The following is a 22,800-nucleotide window of genomic DNA, read 5'->3' as shown; positions in this document are numbered from 1 at the left end:
ACTGCTGCCCAGTTTCTGCAAATCACTTGTAATAAACTTGTAATGATTGTGTCATCTTTGATAGCGTTGGTTTGATTGTCAGATTTTTTCCTTTGTTTTAGTTTTCAGTGATGTTCATAAAGCAATGATGTTCATTGTGTCCTTTCTTCTTTTCCTTCTCTCTAAGTTTTCTGTGGCCACAGACTGTGTCAGTGAAGAACTGCGCTCTCAGTGGCTTTTAAAGGAACTAAAGCATCTCCCAGCAGAGTTTTCACTGGAGATCCTAAGGTTTTTTCCCTTCTCTGGAGCTGCAGCAGCAATGTCTGTGTGCAGAGCTGGGGGCAGATCAGGGCAGGCACAGCAGCTGTGCCCAGGAGCAGCAGCCCTTGGTGTTGGCAGTGCTGCTCCCGTGGCCCTGCCCCGCTGCCCTCCTGGCCCTGGTGTTGCTGTAGGGCCTGAGTGCTCTCGGGAATCGGGCACAGGGCTGGGGGTGGCAGTGCCGGGGCTGCAGCAGGGACAGGCCATGGGCTCCGCTGGGGCAGCGCTGACGCCTCAGGGCAGGGCCTGGGGGCTCCAGGCTCCTTGCCCAGGCTCTCCCCAGAACACGCCCAGGCCAAAGCTCAGCAGAGAAAAGCCCCGTGAGCAGCCCCAGGGTGGCCGTGGGCAGGCTGGGGGCAAACAGCACGGCTGGGGCTCTGCAAGGTCCCTGTGGGAGACGGGAAGGAGCCGCAGAGCAGGGGCTGATCCATCCCCACTGTGCTGGACACCCCAAGGCAGCGTCCCAGAGCGTTCTCATGCACCTGCCATGAACATCCCCCCTCTGCAGCCCTGGTCTCTCCCCAGCTCACAGAGGTGCTGGATCCTTGCAGACACAGACACGGCATCTCTGGCTCAGGAGCCCCTGTTTGCACTGCCCAGAGCAGGCGTGAGCACCCCATGGTGTTGGTGTGGGGAGATGAACCTGAGTGAGCAGAAATGCCATCAGCCCCTGGGGCCAGGAGGGGCTGGGGGACAGCAGGAAAACCACTCAGGCTTGTTGTGGCCTCTGAATTCAGCCAGAAAGTTTGTTCCCATGAGCTGTGAGTTGCCTGTGCCACTGCAGACATTGTTGCTTAGAGCCAGGGCTGCCTGGCAGCCACTCCCAAACTGCCCTGAGCATTTCCTTTGCTTCATCTTTGCTTTCTTTCCTCTTTCCTGGTCCAAATTTCTTTTTCTACACATCCCTGTCCCCTCTCATGCAAACAGCCCATCTTTGTTCTCCCTTTCCTCCCAGGCCTATCTCTGCATTTCAGTTCTTGAGTTGGCACCATGGGAACGTCCCTTGGAGAGTAGGATCATCCCACAAAGTGCTTCAGGAATTGTCTGCAGGCTCCTGCAGTGCCTTGAGTTAGGGATTTAAAGAGTTATCATTTTAGCTAAAGGGAGTGAAGCAATTTATATTGATTTGGATTTAAGTTAGAAGAGTAGAGATGAAGTGGAAGAGTTAATAAGTATTAGATGCTTAAGCTAGAGCATAGGTAATATATTACTTGCTCATTTTAGTTGTGTTTTTAGAAGGAAATAAGATAGATGGACCATTGTAATAGTGAAAGAAACCATGACTGCACCCGGACACAGAAACTAATTGGAACCAAGCAGGATCACTCGAACTGTGCCCATGAGGTCATGTGGCCTGCCAACACGATGAAAGTAAAAAGGCCACTGTCAGGAAGATGTCTCTGACTTCATCCTTCAAACCACTGACCCATTTCAAAGACCACCAACCCAATTTGAGAGAAGAATCAGGCAGGTGTAACAGACTTTAGGCTCATGTAGAGGTTTAAGGCAAATTTGGGAGGAAACCTCCTAAGGGCCCCTCCCCCAACCAGTTCAGAAAGAAAAACCTCCTCAGAGAGAAGTGGAAAGAACCCTGTTTATTAAACAGGCAAAGCACTCCCCAGCACAAGAAATTGGACAATACCCAATGACAAGAACTCTGTGCCGCTCTGGAGAGATGAGAGATTTAGAAAAGAAGTCCTTCCTGGAGGTGATTGCTTTGTCTCAGTCCCTATGGCGCTGGGAAAAGTTGCTGCGCAGGATGGATCTAGGTGGGTTCCAGGTGTGAGCCCCCACGGTGCTCTCCTGGGTCCTCAGTCCAGAGAGATTTTAACAGTTCCAAGGGAAGGCAGAAAAAAAAAAAAAAAGAAAAAAAAAGAAAAAAAAAATTTTAAAAAAAGGAAAGAGAAAAGGAAAAAAAAACCAGGAGGAGAAGGAAAAAAGCGAAGCTTCTCCCTCTCTGCTAGCTACACACTAACTACTAATGAAAAAAAAAGGCATGAAAGAAAAAAAGAACTCTCCGTCCCTCACCATGTGTTTCTGACTCTGACTCTCAAGGCCAGCCGGCAGAGGAGAGTTTCTGAAAACAAACTGCCCTTCTCTCCCTTCCCCCTGCTCCCAGACCCAACACTAAAGGCACACAGGGCAATATCCAACACAAACCCAGCAGGCGATTGGGGATACAAACATCACAACATCACCCCAGGACAGCTCATTTTAATATGAAGCGGGGATAGGCAGTACTAGGATTGTGCATATGTATAGGCATTATGAGTAGTTGAATGAATCTGTGAGACTTTTGTAAATAAATAGAGGGCTAGAGCTTTGTGATTGGTGTGCACACCTTTGTGAAGCTACTCCTGTGCAACCCAACATCGAATAAAGCATACCTCTTTCTAACTTAAATTTCTTAGATAGTGATCTAACTTTGACTGTGATCCTACCAATTTTGTGCAAATCAATTAGTGACCGTGGCAGGACTGGGTTCTGTTCAGCTGTGAGAGCAGTTCGGGTCATGGACCCCTCAGGGCTCATCCAGGGATCTTCCTGGAGAGAGGGCTCTGCCCCCTGGCTGTTCATCCCGGGACAGACAAGGACTGGCAGAGCTCTGGACAGAACAGTCTGTTTAAAAATTTAAAATAGTGGCCTATAAGGCACATGTGTGGCCAAGAGGCTGTTGGTAAGTCACAGGAGATATCCCACGCTCAGCTCGAGCCTATGTAGTCTGCTTGCAAGATACAGTGGGATGTGGTTGCAGGCAGAGGGATTTGTCATGCCATAAAGGGCTCGCTAGTGGTTTGGGGCAAATTCGTTAACAGTTTGGGGCAAATCCTTGTTTATTGTTTTTATTTTATGGTGTGTTTTCATTTTAAGTGTGTCCTGGCTGTGAGAGTGACTGTGCGAGTACTTGTTGACACCTACCCTGGGTGCGAAGCAAATGACGCGTTCCCACCCGCGGTTCCGTCTTCAGGCGACGGACACGGCCGGGAACGAACAAAGCGAGTGGGGTGAATGCCTAAAGCTCTGCATAGCCCTGCATGCTGTGTGAATATTTTATTCCTTCATAAAGAGGCACCCCTCCCCACTGTGATTGTGATGTGTGTGTACTTCTGGTTACGGTGGATGGTATTTGCTGTAACACCTGGTGTTTGGGTTTAAACAGTCCGAAACCCGGGAGGCAACAAGGATGGCGTTTGCTGTGACACTCAGTGCTTGGGTTCAAACGGTTCCCTCTTTGTAGAATTGGAGAGACAAGGGTTGAGTGTTCCAGCACAGTATTTTTGTAAGTTTTTTTCCGTGGGATTTGTGGGGTTGTGAATGGTTTTTTAGACTTGCGCTTTGTGAAATTTGGCAGCTTGTGTGAGAGTGGCCATGGCTTTAAGAGTTGTGGTGTCTTTTTGAGGTAATTTTGATATCTTGTGTCAAAAGTAATAATTGCAGAAAACTGGTAACTTTTAGCTGGTTGTGTTGGTGTTTGTTGATTTGGTCTGTTGAAGGTGGCAGTTGAAGCTCGAGCCTGAGCTGACAGGGTCTGGCCATCTAGGCAGGCCCATTGTAATGGTTTCAGCTTGAACTGGGCGATTTTTTGAATGCGATGGGGGACTGGGTCTTGGTGAGACAAGAGGATGGAAGAACAGAAAGGGTGTTCTGTGAAGAATTGTACTCAAGCCAAACCGATAATAATTTGGCTTTTGATTGGGAATTACCCCCAATGGGTTGAGGGAGGACTTTACAACCTGTTGTGGTGGGGATGAGAGGGAGTAGGTCCTTGTTTTGTACGTAGCCTGACAAGTTTTCATTGGAAACTAGACGGGCATCCAGCTTGGGTTTTCCTTTGCTTTAAGGAGTGTAAGAGGAGGTGGTACTGTGTGTCCTACAGATGAAGACCTGCGTGCCCCAGGTGGATTCCAAAGCTGCTGTGATATAACAGGGAAGCAGCAGATGCTGAGAATGAAATAGTAAATGTAGTTTGTGGAAAGAATTGTTTAGTTTCTGGGATTTTGGACATGGATGTTTTTGAAGAAGATTGGGAAAAGACAAAGGAACAGTGTAAGTTTGGCAAAAGGGAGTAAAGTCCCTTTTGGCAGTGGCTTAGTTGAGATTTTTGGAATTTGAGGCAGAAAAGTTGTGTTTGCGGATTGTTAGAGAAATAAGAGGGGTGCCTTTTATATGGGAATTATTACAGGTGGCGATTTGTGTATATTTTAACCTGGCTAGATGGATAGAAGGGATCCCTTTACCACAGTAGTCTGGACTCGATCTGTGGGAATTTGTGAACTTGGCTAATTGTTGGTTAGACAGAGGAAACAAGAGGGTTTATTTAGGCCTATGTACAGTCAGTGTGCAGTAGGTCACACCTAGTACCTGAGCAGTGGGTTGTGCAGGAAAAGAAAACTGGGAAAGGACTGTGAGAGATTGTGAAGTTTGGGTGGAAGAAAGATAAGATGCAAAGAAGGAGATACTAGGAATTGGTGTAGAGTGCTAGTTTTTGTTAAGGGCTTTTGAGTGGCAACTGGTTGCAAGGAAAGTCAGTAGTAGATTGTTTGAGTTCTTGGAAAGAGAGTTTTAAATATTTGAGGGAACCCAGCAAAAACAATTAGGACTGAGTGTGCTCAACCTTTTTTATACCCCGAGATTTTTCAAATTAAGGTAAAAGAGCTGGGATATAATAAAGAAACAATGGGAACTAATCAGAGCAAAGAGGTCCCTAAAACTCGTCCTTTAGGATGTATCCTGACACACTGGAAAGAAATGGTGGGGTATGGTGGTACAGAAAACAAAAAGGCCCTCATTAAGTTTTGTACACAATGGTGGCCACTTTATAGGCTAGAAGAGGGTGTCAGATGGCCACCAGCTGGGACCTCAGACTATGACACCCTGTTACAGCTGATGTTATTCTTAAGATGAGAACAAAAGTGGGAGGAAGTGACAAATGCCGACATGTTTTTCTCTCTCCGGAACCATCCTGAGTGGCAGAGGGATTGTGGAATTAGGCCCCCCTCTGACCCCTTGGTACTGGCCCTTGAATAGGACAGTAAGGCTAACAGAGGAAAACCCAAGCAATGTTGCAGTGCACACTCAATCAACCAGCACAGCGCACACCCTGACAAGGTGTATCCAACTGAGGCTCTGGAGCAAGAGCTGGTGGACTTGGTCAGGCCACCCCTTGGAAAGGAAGGGAGGCTGAGAGAAGAAGTAAATTCAGAACGGTTGTTAACTCCAACCCCCACTTCATCTTCCTTGGAAAAGACACCAGTTGAGCCGTCTGCTACCCCACTTACTCCTGAATCACATGAACCAATGAAACTACATCCACCATTGCCCAGCAGTGACAGGGAAAAAGAGGAGCCCTCCCCAAAGGGTCCTCCAGCATCTCGGACAAAAAACAAATCAGGGAAGCCATACAAGCATCCTTACGGGAGGCAATAGGCCCTGAGGGAAAAACAATTTTGGTTAAAATTCCTTTTTCTACAATGGATTTAGAGGCTTGGGAGAAGAGTGCTAAGCACTATCGGAGTGACCCAATAGGTGTTGCTAAAAAGTTAAAGTTTATGATTAAACAACATGGACCGGACTGGGCAAATATCCAGCCATTGCTGGATATTTTAACTGAGAGAGAAAAACAATTGATTTTGAAAGTAGCAGGGGATTTAGCAGAAGATGTTTGTAGAGTAACACAGGATGATGTTAAAGAATGTTTTTCCTCTCCACAATTCACATTGAAACCCCAATGAAGAAAGGGATGGGGAAAAATTAGCAAGTTATCAAGACCCTATAGTGAAAGGATTAGAGAGAATGATTCCTAACGCCATAAACTGGTAAGCCCTATGTGCAATCAACCAAGGCCCCTCTGAAACAGCCTTTGAATTCCTAGATCATTTGTGAGATGTAATGTGCTGGTATATGTGTTTAGATCCTGAATTTTAAGAAGGAATACAACAATTAGTGAATTTATTTTTAGGACAATCCACAGGGGACATTGGGCACAAACTTCAGGAGATTAGGGGGCTGATGGGGCAGAATTTGGAGACTTTGCTAGATGAGGATTGGAGAGTTTTTAGCAATTGAGAGGAAGGATACAAACAAGAGATAAGAAAATTAACAGCAGTAGTAAGGGAAGAAGAAAAAGGGAGATGTGGACAAGGACCACCAAAGCAAGGACCACCCCGACTAGGGAAAGACCAGTGTGCATTCTGTAAGAAATTTGGAAGCTGGAAGAACCAGTGCCCAGAACAAAGAAAAGGTGATGATCAAAGGAGACCGAAAAGGGGAGGGGGTGGTTGCTCACATCAAAGAAGACTGAGGAGGACCAGAGGATTTTACCCTAGGGGAGCCTCTGGTTATAATCAAGATAGGGAACAAAGGAAAGGAAATGAAATTTTGGGGGGACACAGGGACAACGTACTCACTGTTAAATAAAGCTTTAATACCTATAACAGATGATTATGGTATGGTGAAGGAGGCAATTGGCCAACCTGAAAGTGTATTTATGTAGACCACTGAAATATAAACTTGGGAAACAATGGGGAATTCGTAAGTTTTTATACATGCCCAATGCCCCATCAGCACTTTTGAGTAGAGATTTATTGGAGCAACTAGAAGCAAAGATAATATTCAAAAATGGAGATATTATTTTGGAGGTTAAGGATTGACAATATGTGGAATGGTTAAGCTTAGTGTCAATAGCCAATGGGACCAAAACTAAAAGTGAAGAAGAGACTAGCAGAAAAGGAATGGATCAGGTATTTCCTGGGGTATGGGCTTCTAACATACCATTGAGGGCAAAGAATGCACCTCAAGTGCAAATTGAACTTAAAGAAGGAAAACAACCAGTTAGAGTTAAACAGTATCCCTTTAAAAAAGGAAGACAGGGAAGGGATTAGCCCAGTAATTGAAAACTTTTTGCAGATAGGGCTATTAAGAGAGTGTCAGTCTGATTTTAATACTCCTATTTGGCCTGTTAAAAAGCCTGATGGGTCAGACTGAGTAGTATACAGGATTTGCAGGCTGTTAATAGGCTAATTGAAAATTTGTACCCACTGATTGCCAACCCCTACACATTGTTAACCCATTTAACACCTGAACTAATTTGGTTTACCATTTTAGATTTGAAAGATGCTTTCTTTTGCCTTCCTCTCCATGAAGCCAGCCAGACAATTTCTGCATTTGAATGGGAAAGACCCAAGAATGGGCGCAAAACCCAGCTCACATGGACAGTTTTAACCCAAGGATTCAAACACTCTTCCATGATATTTGAAGAACAGCTTGAAAAATACTTGGAATCCTGGGAAGGCCCATCAGGAGAAGGACAGCTGTTGCAGTATGTAGATGACCTCCGGATAGCTACTTGAACTGAAGAGACATGCGTGGATCGGACAGTAAGCCTCCTAAACTTTTTGGGTCTACAAGGGTATCGAGTATCCCAGAAGAAAGCTCAGATAGTGAGGCAAAGAGTTTTCTACCTGGGCTACGAAGTCAGTGCTGGACAAAGGATCTTAGGGCAGGATGGCAAGGAAGCAACATGCCAGACCCCAAAACCCCAGACAGTAAAGGAACTGAGAACCTTTTTGGGCCTGACAGGCTGGTGTAGACTGTGGATTTACAATTGTGGATTTACAATCCCCTATATGCCTTGGTTATAGAAGGAACCAGAGACCTCCAATGGACAAAAGAAGCAACACGAGCCTTCAACCACCTAAAGAAGGCCCGCATGTCAGCTCCAGCCCTGGGACTTCCAGATGTGAGTAAACCATTCTTTTTATTTTCTCACAAAAAGCAGGAGATTGCTGTGGGAATACTGGCACAAGACCTGGGCCTGTGTCACAGGGCAGTCACCTACTTTTCCAGGCAGCTGGATGCAGCAGCCAAGGGATGGCCAGGGTGCCTCAGAGCTGCAGTGGTGATGAACATTCAGGAAGCACACAAGTTCACCCTAGGCCAGAAGATGACTGTGTCCCACAGTCATGCTAGAAGATGCTAGCAGATCTAGAAGACACTAGTGTCCCACACAGTGTCTGCAGTCCTGCAGGTAAAAGGCAGACATTGTCTTTCCACACAGAGGTTCCAGAAATACCAAGCCATAATGGTAGAGCAAGATCATGTAGAAATTGTGGTAACTAATCTTGTGAACCCAGCTTCCTTTGTCAGTGGGGATACGGGAGAACCAGTGATCCATGATTGCTGGAGACCATCAAAGCCACCTACTCCAGTCGCCCAGATCTGGAGGACACCCCTCTCGAGGACCCTGAGACTTGATTTACTGATGGAAGCAGCTGTGTGATCAGTGGAAAAAGACATGCTGGGTATGCAGTTACCACGAGCAGAGAAGTAATAGAGTCTGGACCATTACCAACCAACACCTCTGCACAGAAGGCTGAAATAATTGCCCTAACCTGGGCTTTAGGACAGGCAAAAGGAAAGAAAATTATTATTTATACAGACTCAAAGTATGCATTTGGGATGGCTCATGCTCATGGAGCCATCTGGAAAGAAAGAGGACTGTTGAACTCACCAGGGAAAAGTATTAAACATTCCCAGGAGATAATAAAACTATTGGCGGCAGTCCTGCTACCTGAAAAAGTAGCCATCATGCACATCAAGGAAATGAGCAGGTGGACAGAAAGGCAAAAGAAGCAGCTAAAGGTGAGGTGATTATTGAGACAGTTGAGGCAGCCTTAATTCCAGATGGACAGATTTCTACTGAAGGTAAGTCAAGGTATAGCAAAAAAGAACAAGATGCTAACTGAGCAAGAAAATGGAAGTTATAACCAAGAAGGGTGGGCAATCACAGATGAAGGAAAAGGAAGACTTGTGATTCCCTATTACATGCCATGGTCATTGGTGAAAGAGGAACATGAGAAAACACACTGGGGAATAGACACTCTGTATAACTATTTGAAGGACAGAATCATAGCCAGAATTTTGCAAACAACAGTAATTCCAGTGACTCGCCAATGTAGCCTTTGCCTCCAAACTAATCCCAAAACTATTCCTAAACCAAAGCTTGGACAAACTGGGAAAGGTTATGGGCCTGAGCAGCAATGACAAATTGATTTTTCAGAACTACCCAGGATGGGGAGGGTATCGATATTGGCATTTACAGAAACCTCTTCAGGGTGGCCAGAAGCTTTCCCTACCAGAACTGCCAAAGCACAAGAAGTAACCAAAGCATTGTTACAGGAAATAATACCGTGTTTTGGAGTCCCAGGCACAATGTCTTCAGACAGGGGCCCACATTTTATTTCAAAACTTGAGCAGCAAATTAGCCGGCACCTAGGCATAGTCTGGGAACTTCATATCCCATATCATCCTCAGTCAAGTGGCCAGGTGGAAAAAATGAACCATCTGATTAAGCAGCAAATTGTAAGACAGGACAAGAAGCAAAGTTACCTTGGCCTAAAGCTCTTCCAGTAGCATTATTACGAATTCAGACGAAGCCAAGGACAAAAGAAAAATGAAGTTCTTTTGAAATATTGTATAGAAGATCATATGGGGTCCAAGAAGGAACAACACCTACCCAAGTAGGGGAAGAAACCCTACACGGGTGGTCCTAAACAGAGAAATTGAGAAACATGTGGCTGGGGCTCAAAGGAGAGAACTAGATGGGCCAGTACATAACATACAGCCAGGGGATTATGTATATGTTATGTCTTTTGCAGAAAAGACTCTGGAACCCCAGTGGGAAGGACCATTCCAGGTGCTCCTCACCACCTTTACTGCAATCAAGATCAGAGAGCAAAATGCCTGCATTCATCACACTCGAGTGAAGAAGGCTCCTGAAGTGATCTGGAGAGCCACACCAGGTGATAATGAACTAAAACTGAAGCTTATTCGGGAAAGTGAATGGTGTGTGTAAAATGTTAGAATAGGTCAATAACTTTTGAAGAATAGAAAGATTTGTAGTTGTTATGGAAAATCAAACAGGCATAGTTTGGAGAATTGTGGCCTTTGCAACCATCGTTATAGCCACCGCTGGGGTTAAGGCAACACCACGCACATATAGTGTGACAGGTATATAGAGGTGTCAAGGAAAAGCCTATGATTTTCACTCCAGTAGGTTTTTGGGGCATATGTTGAAGGTTACAAAGGCAATTTCTAGGAAAGGAAAAAACATTTGGGGATATGAATACATGTGCTCAGGACACATTCCATTAGTCTTAGCAAGAACCCATGAAACACATCCAAATTGGTCCTGAATGTTGTGACAAATGTTCAGGCAATGGCAGCCTGGGCATCCCTGGGAGGGAGGGAGGGAGGGAGGGAGGGAGGGAGGGAGGGAGGGAGGGAGGGAGGGAGGGACGGAGGGACGGAGGGACGGAGGGACGGAGGGACGGAGGGTGGGAGGGAGGGAGGGAGGGACTGCTACCCAAGAAGCTACTGGGCAAGATAATACTGGGCAAGAAACTAATCTCCAAGAAACTACTCCCCAGGACACTACTGACCAAGAAATACTCCCCTAGGAAGTACTGGGCAACAAAGTGTTTGAAGTGCAATCACTGTGCTTTATGGCAAGACTGCAGGAAAAGAAAGAAGCAGAGAAGGAAGGATAGAAATGTTTGTCCAGGCTGTGAAATTATCGCCCTTGTTTTTGCTATGTTCCTGCCCCAGCACGAAGAACCAGAATTTTGCACCAGAAAATGCAACAGCAGTTACTGAGTTCATCCTAGAGGGTTTCCCAGAGCATGATCCAAGACTGCGGATGTTTTTATCTCAGGTCCTTCTGTTCATGTACCTGACAACAGTGATGGGGAACGAAACCATCCTTTTCCTCCTGTGTGTGGATCACCACCTGCAAACCCCCATGGACGTTTTCATCGGCAGCCTGGCCTTCCCAGAAATCTGGTTTACATCCTCCACAAGCATCAAATGGTTTGTGATGCTGAGTTCTGGTCAGAACACTCTCTCACTAGGCAGCTGCTTTGCCCAAAACTATTTTTATTTTGCCCTGGGCTGCACAGAGTTCTTCCCTGGTTGTCATGTCCTTTGACCGCTGTGTTGCCATCTGCCACCCTTTGCTCTATGCTGACATCACAAAGCCTCAGCTCTGTGTCCACCTGGGTGTTGGTGCTTTGGGTCCTCGGCTTTGTCCTGCTGAGCTACCGCTGCTCTACCCTCTCTGAGCTGTCTTTCTGTGGCTCCAAGATCCCCCATTTCCTCTGGGACAACTCCCCCTTGTTCAAACTGTCCTGCTCTGACACCAGCCTGCTTTGGGAAACAGACTCTGTCTTCTTACCGTGTGTCGTGCTGGGCTCCTTGTGTTTGACTCTGGCATTTGACATCTGCGTCCTTTTCTGTGTTCTGCATCTTCCAGCAGCCTCTGGGAGGAAGAAAGCTTTGACCACGTGTTCTTCCCATCCCGTCACCTTATCCATTGCCCGTGGGAGCTGCATTGCTCTCTGCACGTGTCCTGCAGAAGATGTTTCCTTGAGGACCAACAGAACTGGAGCTCTGCTGAACACAGTCCTGTTCCCGTTCCTAAATCCATTCATCTGCAGCCTTGGGAACAAGTCTGTGATCCTGGCCCTGAACAAATCCATTGCCAGGCCAAGAACAAAGCCTTTCCTCTAAGCATGGTGCATTTCTGGAAAGCCATCCCAAGGATCTGGTATCATCTGTTACACAAAACCAGTGCCTGTGTGTGCAGCTTCCAAACACGGCTGCCTCAGGAGATTGATGCTCCTGCTGGGTTGTGTCAGGTTAAGAGAGAAGAGACTCATCTGCACTCCCAGACAGGGCACCAACAATGGCAGCAGGACAAACTCAGTTCATTCTCTGCCCGGGCTGCTCCCGGGCCCATCTCAGGAGAGCCACCAGCTCATTAAGAGCCCATCTCTGGAACAGAGAAGAGCTCAGAGGAACAGTGGCAAGTGACAATCCAAATTACAGCTCCTGAGCGATGCACACCTTGTCCCAGCTCCTTTCCTGGGACAGCCATCAACCCTGCTTTGAAACCCCAAAGTTTGAAACCCCAAAGTCACCCTCCCAGTAAAGAAAGACTTTCTCCTGTGCAGTCTAAACCCTCCCTGGTACAGCTTTGAACCATTCTCACACGTTCCATCCCAGGATATCAGGGAGAAGAGAAAGGGAAATGCAGGGCAGAGCCAGGGGGGCAGCGAGATGGGAGTGTGCAGCCTGCAGGGACACAGCAGCAGCTGTGGGACAGCGCAGGACAAGCTGTGCTGGACGTGGCCAAGGGCCCGGCAGGGCTGGCAGTGCCCAGGAGAAGCCAAGTCTTGGTGCCCTGGGGCACAGCAGGGTCTGTGCCACCAAGGGCTGGGAGGGGACACCTTGTCCTGAGGCCCTGGGGCCTCCTGGCACAGCCCCAGCAAGGCTGGCCACTGTCACCCCGTTGTCCTGCTCTCAGCATCCCCCCACATCCATCCCAGTGGCCCCAGGGATCTGCTGGGACCAGTCCCTGGGGAGCCTTGGTCAGGAATGGCCCTGGGGGGCTCCTCAGTGCTCCCAGGGACTGCAGGTTTTTCAGAGCACTTTGGGTTTTGCTTTTGCCTGGGAGTCTCTGAGGGGTTTGTGCAATCACGGCCTCCAATTGTCTGCTGTAATTAGTCCCTTGAGATGTTTTGTCACTAACAACACTCAGTGGGGCTCATTAATGCCTCAAGTTACTCAAGAGTCATTAAAGTACTACTTTTTGACACTGAATCACTCTGAGAGGTTTGTGCAGTCATGGCCTCCAATTATCTGCTGTAATTAGTCCCTAGAGAGGCTTTGTACTGACACTCAGTGGGGCTCATTAATGCTCTGAGATACTCAATGTCTTTTAAGGTACTTTGGGTTTTCCTTCCCACACTCCGTCTCTGAGAGGTTTCTGGGCACTCTTGGCCTCCAGTTCTCTCCTCCAAGGAGTCCATGAGGAGCCTGTGTTGGGGATGGACCTCAGTGGGCCCCAGGAATGCTTTGAGACACGTTGGGTTTTTCCTCTGACTTGGACTCCTGGAAAGGTTTGTGCCATCTCCTCTCAGGCCCTGAGGGCTCAGCACCAAATGCACCACGGGGCTCTTTGGGATCAAGCAAGTCCTGACAAACCACGGCTCTGCCTTGATTTCCCTCTGCTCTGGTGCAGTTCATTAGGAAGGTTTTGTACTGCAGTTATGGAGAGAGATTTCAAAGAGCTTCTAAGAAATTCACATTCCTGTTATAAAGGGTGTGTTTTATTACTGTTCTCTTTGGAGCAGAGGTGATTGCAGCATTCTGTGATTGATGTCGATCCATGGTCCCTCCTTGGGCCTGGCCTGCTCAGAGAAGCTGTGCCTTGGGGTCTGACCCAGTGTGGACAACCTTGTTCCACATTCCCCAAGCCCACACTGCCTGTCCTCACTCACCTGGGACCTGCTTTGCTCAGAGAGCTGCCTGCACTCAGGCAAAAAGGGCTTTTCTATTTTTGAAGCAACGTGAAACTCGTAATTTTCCCCACTGAAAACAGACACACTCCTCAAGTGTGTGCCAGCCCAAGGGGCCACCAAAACCACTCCAGCCCTGCCCTGGGCCGGCTGTGAGGGTGGATCAGCATCCCAACCTGCCCTGGGCCACTGCAAGGGGCTGTGGCCACGGACACTGCACTGACCCCACTGCTGGGTTTGGGAGCCACAGCAACCAGGAGCAGTTCAAATGTCCTTGGAAACACTGGGGAGGACTGGGACATACTGGGGGACACTGGGAACACTTTGGGAGACACTGGGACATATTTTGAGTGATACTGGGGGATACTGGGACAAACTGGGGACAATGGCAACAGTGTGGGGAAGACTGGGGAATACTGGGGCGTTCCATGAAAGATATGGGGGGAAATTGGAAGGGAATTGGAATGAACTCAGGTGTATTGGGAGGGACTGGGCTGTACTGGTGATGAAATGGGCTGTAAAGGGGGGGACTGAAGGGGCACTGGGGTACAACTGGGCTGTACTGGGGATGAACTGGGCTGTACTGGGGATGAACTGGGCTATACTGGGAAGGACTAGAGGGGTTGAATCGGCTGTTCCCGCCTCCGCAAACTCCCATTTGCCGAGGCTCCCGCCCGTCACCGCCAGCACCCAATCAGTGCCAGGAAACCGGGGCCTCGGGGCGGTGCCTGGTGTCGGTGCCACGTTTCGGTTTTGCCTTCAACTCCCGTCATGCACCGCGGCCCAATTGAGCCCCATTGCAGCCCGGACTACAATGCCCGTCATGCCCCGCGCTCCACAGAACCCCGCCCCCGTATCCCCCCTCCCCCCCATGTGTACCCTACGTTTCCCCCAGACCCTCCAGGATCCCTAAGTGCCCCCTCAGTATTTATTTGGAACCCCCCAAAATCGTCCCCGACTCCCCTGAATGCTCCCAACCCCAGAGATGCCCGTTAGAGCCACTTCTGGGAATTCATCTCCGATCATCCCCCGTGCTCTCAGAGCTCTGCCCAACACAGTCTCGCGCCGAAAATTCCTGCTGTGCCCCGTGTCCTAAAGCGCCCGGTTCGAGCTCCCCAAGTTCCCCCCAATTCCTCCCGAACCGCACACGTTTCCCCCGAGGGCCTCAAGTCGCGACTCGGACGCAGAAGTGTCCGCCAAGCGCCTTCCCGGCCCCGCCACAGCTCGGCTTTATGCACTTCCGGGACTACAGCTCCCAGCATGCTCCGCGGCGCACACGGAGCCCTATTCCAGCCGTGACTCCATCTCCCGTCATGCCCCGCGCTCCACCGACAGCCATTGGAGCCGCGCCTCGAACTCCCGTGATGCTCCGCGGCCCCGTTACACCGTGTTCTACCCGCGCCTACAACTCCCATCATCCCCCGCGCCCCAGAGAGTCCCCTCAGGGCCCCCAAGTGCCCGCCCGGACCCCGAAGGGCCCCAGATTCCCCTCCCTGACCTCCAAGTGCCCACCCGGCTCCCCCAGATGTCCTTCAGACCCCAAATTTTCTTCAGATTCCATCCCCAGGTTTAGAACTGCCCCAAATGTGCCCCAGAAATGTCTCCGTGGACCCCAAAGTGGCCCCTTTTACCCTGTCTGAGAAAACGATAAAGAAGATTACAAAAGGAGTAAAAATAGAACTAATTAGCATAAAGCGGGATAGAATCAATAGCCAGATGTTGTCAATGAATTAATGAAGGGAATTGTGTTACTTAAAACCAATGACCAATAATTTTTTGGGTCGCTAAAAATGTATCAATTTTTTTAAATACATGTAAAACATAGGTTAAAACGTATATAATAATATTTTATATATTTATAAGTATTATTATAATTTCCTTATAATTTTTTTAAAAAAGAAAAATTGCTAATTTACAAAAATTATTTCAGATGTCAGTCCTTGGTGGGTCATTTCAGACACGGTGAGGTTGGGGTGAGGAGCAGGTTGTCCAAACAGGGTCAGCCTGCAAGGGGCTCATTCTCCATGCCCAGACCTCCTAAGGAGACACTCAGCATTAAGATCACTTGTAGAATACGTCTTTCATGTCGGCAATGATCTGAAAAATTAAAAAAAATGCACCCTGGATTAGAAAAAACTCAGGAGGTGCACTTTGAAATCTTCCTCCATAAGAGAACTCCAAACTGGCTCCAAGCAGCTGCACAAGCCCTGGAGACGAAGACAAGTGAAGGAAGAAAAGGAGGTCGTGACTGCTTTCTGGATTTGAATCAGCCCCATGCTGGATTTGGGGCTGAGTCCAGAAGCTCCAGGCACTGAGAGAAGGTTGAAGAAGCTGCTCAAGGAGGCAGAAGCAAAACTCCAAGTCCCTTGGAGCATCCCTGGGCCCCACTGAGGGCAGGGAGTGCCAAAGGCTCCCCAGGGACTGCTGAGAGCAGATCCTTGAGGCCAGGATTGCAGGGAGCCACAGGCTGTGAGCAGGGAACTGCAATGCTGAGCAAGGCCTGGGCTGGTTGGAGGCAGCAGAAAGGCCAAGCCCTGAGCCCAGGCCTGGCACAGCAGGGCCTGTCCCTCCCGGGTGGCTCGGGGCTGCTTGTGGGGCAGTGGGATGGGAGGGGCAGCAAGGACAAATGGCACAAAGCTGTGTGACACTCCCGATCCTCATGGCACTGCGGGCCAGTGTGACACAGCAGGGCCTCATGGAAACAAGAGGCCGTAATGAGCCTGCGGGGCTGTAACACCCCAGAACACTGAAATAATGGGGGTACCCAAAGGTTCTCTTACTCGAGTTTGGTGCACAAGGAGAAATGCCAACCAGATAGTCTCAGGATGAACAGATGCACAGAATATTCTTATTTGCAAGGAACAGTCAAGGATCATAAGTCCAATTCTGAAGTTAATGGCCCATAGAGGGATGGAACCCTAAACCTCGGTGATATTAGCACCATACTTTAACCAACTGAGCTAAGAGGTCAAAGCAACACACAGCTCTACTGGCAAAATAGAGAAAATCAAGGAACTTGGAAAACCATTTAATAAAACATCCAACTCAAAACTCTTATCATAGCAGTAGCTTCATTGACTTAGCCCATTTGACCTGGAAACCTTTACAGAATTACAGAATGACAAAATGACTAGATTGGAAGAGACCTCCAAGATCATTGAGTTCAACCCATGTCCCAACACCTCACCTAAGCCATGGCACCTAGTGCCACATCCAGTCTTTTTTAAAACACATCCAGAGATGGTGATGCCACCACCTCTCCAGTCAGATCATTCCAGAACTTTATCACCCTTTCCGTAAAAATCTTTTTCCTAATTTCCAATCTATATTTCCCTTTGTGCAGCCTTAAGACTCTGTCCTCTCATTCTGTCAGTGGCTGCCTGGAGAAAGAGACCAAGCCCCACCTGACTACAAACACCTTTCAGGGAGTTGTAGAGAGTGATAAGGTCACCTCTGAGTCTCCTTTTTTCTCCAGGCTAAACAACCCCAGCTCCCTCAGTCGTTCCTCACAGGAGTTGTGTTCCAAGCCCCTCACCAGCCTTGTTGCCTCCTCCGGACACATTTAAGCATCTCAAGGTTATTCTTAACTGAGGGCCCAGAACTGGACACAGCACTTGAGGTGTGGCCTCACCAGTGCCGAGTACAGGAGAAGAATGACCTCCCTGCTCCTGCTGGCCACACCATTCCTGATCCAGGCCAGGTGCCATTGGCCTTCTTGGCCACCTGGGCACACTGCTGCCTCATGTTCAGTTGCCTGTCGACCAGAACCCCCAGGGCCCTTTCTGCCTGGGCACTGTCCAGCCACACCGTCCCCAGCCTAGAGCACTGCAGGGGTTATTGTGGCCAAGATGCAGGACTCAGCACTTGGACTTAATAAACTTCACCTTGTTGCACTCTGCCCACCCATCCAACTGTTCCAGGTCTCTCTGCAGAGCCCTCCTACCTGCCAACAGATCGACAAATGTTCCCAGCTTAGTGTCATCTAAAAATTTACTAATAAGAGATTCAATAGCCCCATCCATGTCGTCAATACAAATTGCAAAGAGTGCTCCTGTTCAAGCCGTGGGCTGCCAGCTTTTCCAGGAGCGTGCTGTGGGAGACAGTGCCTAAGGCCTTGCTGAAGTCCCAACAGACAACATCCACAGCCTTTCCCACATCCACCACACAAGTCACCTGGCCAGAAAAGGAGACATAAAAACTGGTCAAACATGACCTACCCCTCCTAAACCCATGCTGGCTGGCTCTGATACCCTGTCCATGAAACAATATAAACTGCTCCGTGACCTTTACCATGTACTGAGGTCAGGCTAACTGGCCTATAATGACCAGGATCCTCCTTCCCACCCTTCTTGTGAATGGGTGTCACATTGCCCAGCTTCCAGTCATCTGGAATCTCACCAGTGGGCCAGGACTGTTGGTAAATGATGGAGAGCGGCTTCACAAGCTCATCTGCCAGCTCCCTCATCACCCTGGGGTGGATCCCACCTGGGCCCATAGATCTATGAACATCCAAGCAGCTCAGCAGTTCTCTGACTGCCTCCTCCTGGACACTAAGTTCCCTCCCACATCCAGTACAGAACAAAGGTTGGCCTTCCTATTGCAGTTAATATATTTGAAAAACTTTTTTTAATATCCTGTACAAAATTGCCAAATTAAGTTTGAATTGAGTTTTGGATTCCCAAACACTTTTCCTACATGCCCTAGCAATCCCCTTAAATACTCCTTGACCTGACCCTCCTTCCAAAGATGATACATCCTCTTTTTATTCCTAAGTTCCTTCAAAACCTCCTTGCCCATCCAGGCTGGACGTTTGCCTCGTCAGCTCATCTTTTGGCACACAGGGAAAGCCTGTTCCTCTGCCCTCAAGATCTCTGCTTTGAAGCACGCTCACCTTCCCTGGACTCCTTTGTTTTTAAGGGCTGCTTCCCTAGCAACTCCCTGAAAAAGTCTCGTAAATAGGCCAAAGTCTGCTGATTGGAAGTCCAGTGTAAAAGTCTTCTTGATGTTCTTCCTGATTTCACCAAATATCGAGAACTCTATAATTTCATCATCACTGTGTCCCAAGGAGCCTCCAACCACCACATCTCCCACCAGCCCTTCTCTATTTGCAAACAACAGGTCGAACATAGGCCCTCCCCTGGTGGGGCTCACTCACCAGCTGCAACAAAAAGTTGTCCTCCATACACTCCAAAACCTTCCTGGACTGCCTCTTTCCTGCTGTATTAAGTTCCCAGCAGATATCTGGCAGCTTAAAGTCACCTACAAGAACAAGGGCTGGTGATCCTGAAACATTCTCCAGCTGCTTTTAGATTAAGTTGTCCACCTCTTGTTCCTGGCTGGGTGGATGATAACAGACTCCCAGCAGGTTCTCCTGGTACCCCGTCCTGTTTTCTTAGGGTACAACGGTAACAATGAAAACCTTACCAAGGGCACAACTCCCAAGTCCACAAGGAAAAGAACAGACAAGCTGTCAAATTCTTCAAATATTTGTCCTGCTTTGCTGCAAGACTCCTACTGCACATATGGTGTGGAAAGCCAAGGGAAGCTGCAGTTGGTGGCACGTCTCGTGACAGAAGCTGCACCTCGTTCTCCAGGAAGTGTTCTTGGAAAGAGCAGACGGGAGTGTGGAGAAGATTCTGGGAAAACTGAAAGAGCTTTTAAGAAATGAAATGAAAATGTATAGAACCAATACTAAGATGTCCTTGTCAAATGATTTTGATGCTCCCCTTTTCCATCTTGCACTACTTTTCCATCCCATGAACTGCAAATGGATCTCACCTCTAAGATCCATGATTTGGCAAGTTTGAGATGCTGTAAAATACCATGAGCTACACACAATTTGCCTTCCCCTGTTTTTCTTGGAAAGCAATGCTGGAGACACAAGTGCAGTGCTTGGGCCAGGTACGAATTCTGCATTCAGGGAACGTGCTCTGACAGTGTCTGACCCTCAGCAGGGACAATGCACAGCAGCAACCAAGGGCAATGCTCTGCCACAGTGCAGGAGTCAAGGCTCTGGGTCTTGGCTCCTGTGGGCAAAGTTCCCGTGTTTGGACAGGCTCGGGGCTGCCCCCGGGGAGCGCGGGGCTCGGCGTGGGGCTGAGCGGGCAACGGACAAACAGACCTGGGGAAAAACGGCCCCGGGGCTTCAGTTGCTACAGCAGCAGCGGCAGCAGCGGCAGCAGCAGCAGCAGTGGCAGCAGCAGCAGCAGAAAAAGCGACTTTTGTCGACTTCCTCCTGCTTTTCCTCTCCCTCTCCCGCAGGCCCGCACCCTCTCCCTTAGTCCCGCACCCTCTCCCGATTTCCCTGTCCCGGTGTCCCCGTCCTCTCTCAGTCTCCCTCTCCCCTGCAGGGCCGGGCCATGCCCCCGGCCCGCCCCCGGCCCCGGGTGGGGCTGCCCCGTCCCCGCCCCCGGCCCCGGGCCTCCCGCCGCGGTCTCGCCTCCGCCGGGCTCTGGCTGTCCTGGCGATGGCGGTGGCGGACAAGGATCAGTGCCTGGGGCTGCGGCGGCATCGCCGCCCTTTGCCTCCGCCTGTGCCGAGCCCGGCCCCGGCCCCGGCCCCGGCCCCGGCCCCGGCCCCGGCCCCGGCCCCGGCCCCGGCCCCGGCCCCATCCCCGGCCCCGGCCCCTCCCGGGCCCCGCGGAGGACACAGGCGGCACAGCCGCTCCCGCGGCCTCCGCCGCGGCTTCCCCGGCCCGAGCTCCGCCGCTCAGCAGCGTGGCCGCCGGCCCCGAGCTGCCGCTGTCGCCTTGCCAGGAGCGAACGCCTGGGGATTCCCGGCCCGGGGCGGTTGAGGGGCGCTCGGGGGCCGTTGCTGGCCCCGGGCCGAGCACTGACAGCCACGTCTCGCCGGCAGGGAAGGCGCAGCAGGGCCTCCAGGAGCAGTACCGGCTGGGTTCGCTGCTGGGGCGCGGCGGCTTCGGAAGAGTCTTCGCAGGGACGCGGCTCTCGGACGGCGCACCGGTGAGCGGCGGGGCTGGCGGCGGGCGCAGGAGGAGGAGGAGGAGGGCGGAGGAGGAAGAGCATGGGGCTGGGCAGCGTGGGCAGCGTGGGCAGCGAGCTCAGGCCGCTGCTCCCCTTGGCTTGCAGGTGGCCATCAAAAGGGTGCCACGGAACCGCGTCCGGCACTGGGGAGAGCTGGTGAGTGAGCGGGGGCCAGCAGGAGAAGCCGGGGCGTGCCGGGCGGGGACGAGCCGAGGCCCGGGAGGGTGGAAGGCGCCAGGACGCCTCGAGGGAGAGCGGGCGTGGGGCCAGCGGAGGGTGCAGAACATCCCGGGCTGGGTGAGGGCTTCCCCACCCCTGGCACGGCCTCAACCCCACTGACGGCATCGTGGTCCTCCCACAGCCCGACGGCACCAGCGCACCGCTGGAGATCGTGCTGCTGGACAGGGTCTCCACTGGCTTCCCTGGTGTCGTCCAGCTGCTGGACTGGTTCGAGCTCCCCAGTGAAATCGTGATGGTGCTGGAGCGCCCGCAGCGGTGTCAGGACCTCCAGCATTTCATTCGGGCACGGAGGTTCCTGTCCGAGGAGGTGGCGCGGGAGCTGTTCCGCCAGGTGCTGGAGGCCGTGCGGCACTGCACCAGCTGCGGGGTCCTGCACAGAGACATCAAACCAGAGAACATCCTGGTTGACCTGGCCACCGGGCAGGCCAAACTGATCGATTTTGGCTGTGGCACCTACCTTCAAGACACGGCATACACGCAGTTTGCAGGTGAGCCCAACGCAAGGATGTGCTCCCAGCTCCTGACATCTCATGGCCCAACATCTCACAGCCCAACCTGGATGTGGCAGTGGGGATTCTCCCTTTTGCTGCCACTCATGGCACTGAGACTTCAGCTGAGTTGCTTTTGAGCAGGGGTGGGTTGGGGCCCAGCTTCCAGCCCTGCTGGCAGCCTTTGCCAGCCACTCTGCCCAGGACTGGGGCTGGGGCAGCCAGCCCGACAGAAACACCCGTGGGTGGGGCTATCAGAGAGCGTGGAGTCAGAACCTGTGCACCAGCCAGTTTGGTGTGCAGGTGAGAAAGGGCTTGGACTGCTCCTCTGGCCTTCTTTGTCTTGTGTTCATAATGTTATTTGGGGCAATGCAGGCAGGGAGGAGGAAGGCATGGTTTTCCTCCTGCTCTGAGTGGGTTTTTTCTTGTTCTGGTCAGGCCTGTCCAGGGCTTCTGCCGCCCTTTTCCTACACCAGTGGTTTCTTTTCCAATGGCAATTTTTCACACAAGTCGCAGGTCCTGGTGGGAGGGCAGCGGGTCACACCACGTGCCACTGGAGCAGTCCCCACATGCCCAGGGATGCTGGGGCCAGGCTCTGGGAGCAGCAGCATCCCCCTGATGAACTCCATCTGTATTCCACAGGAACACCAGCATACAGCCCCCCAGAATGGACCGACTTTGGCTGGTACTATGGCGAGCCAGCTACCATCTGGTCCCTGGGCATGCTCCTGCACCAGATGGTCTGCGGGCAGCACCCTTTCAGGAGTGGCTGGAACATCAGCTGGGGCCAGCTCCCGCTGCCACAACGGCTCTCTCCAGGTGGATCCTCATCTCTGGGCACGGGGGGAATACCAGTGCTGGGAGACAGCAGTTGGCTCGTGAGCGTCCTGCTCTGGCAGCTGCTGAGGAGGTGGCACATGTCCTGCTCTCCTGCTCTCCTCCAAAGCAGGGAATTGATGGGAAAGTTTAGGCCCAGCTCTGAGCACATCCAGCATGGCCTGGGCATGGGAATATGGGGCAAAGCAGCCAGGGGCCTTCTCCAACTGACTGGCAGTTTCTGGTTTCTCTTCCCAGAGTGCAAGGATCTCATCAGGTGCTGTTTAGCCATGGATGACATGGAAAGGCCTTCATTAGAAGACCTTTTTGGTGATCCTTGGATGCAGGAGATTCATCTGGAGTAGAAGAAGGGAGAGAGCCAGAGGCTCATTTTGATGCAGGGCCCTGGTAAGTTCCAGCTGCACACATGCCTTGGCAATCAGAAGCAAAGAAAGCCAGACTTTTTGTGCTGCCTGTGTCACTGCACAGGGGTCATCAGGTGGGCACAGGCAGCCCTTGTGCTGGAGCTGAGCTGCTCTGCCCACCACTGGTGGCTGCTGTGCGAGTTGTTTTGGCTTGTGCTGGTTCACTGACAGCTGGGGCCCTGGGGAGAACACTGAC

The 22,800-nt window shown here is 50.7% G+C and overlaps 1 protein-coding gene across 1 annotated transcript; it reads left to right on the top strand.

Annotated features, from left to right (window-relative positions):
* Positions 1-11,038: 11,038 nt before the first annotated feature.
* Positions 11,039-11,829, top strand: LOC136303520 (olfactory receptor 6E1-like; the record flags this gene model as incomplete). The annotated part of the gene is given in 3 exon segments (XM_066207172.1): positions 11,039-11,259; positions 11,261-11,363; positions 11,365-11,829. Coding segments are annotated over 3 exon segments (789 nt in total), but the record flags the coding sequence as incomplete, so codon positions are not given.
* Between the last annotated feature and the right edge of the window lie 10,971 nt (positions 11,830-22,800).

This window comes from Chamaea fasciata, unplaced genomic scaffold (genome assembly GCF_029207755.1).
Source record: "Chamaea fasciata isolate MVZ Bird 193981 ecotype frontalis unplaced genomic scaffold, bChaFas1.0.hap1 SCAF_35, whole genome shotgun sequence".
Classification (NCBI taxonomy): Eukaryota; Metazoa; Chordata; class Aves; order Passeriformes; family Sylviidae; genus Chamaea; species Chamaea fasciata.
Note: the sequence above shows the minus strand (reverse complement) of the source record. Positions and strands in the feature narration are given on the sequence as shown.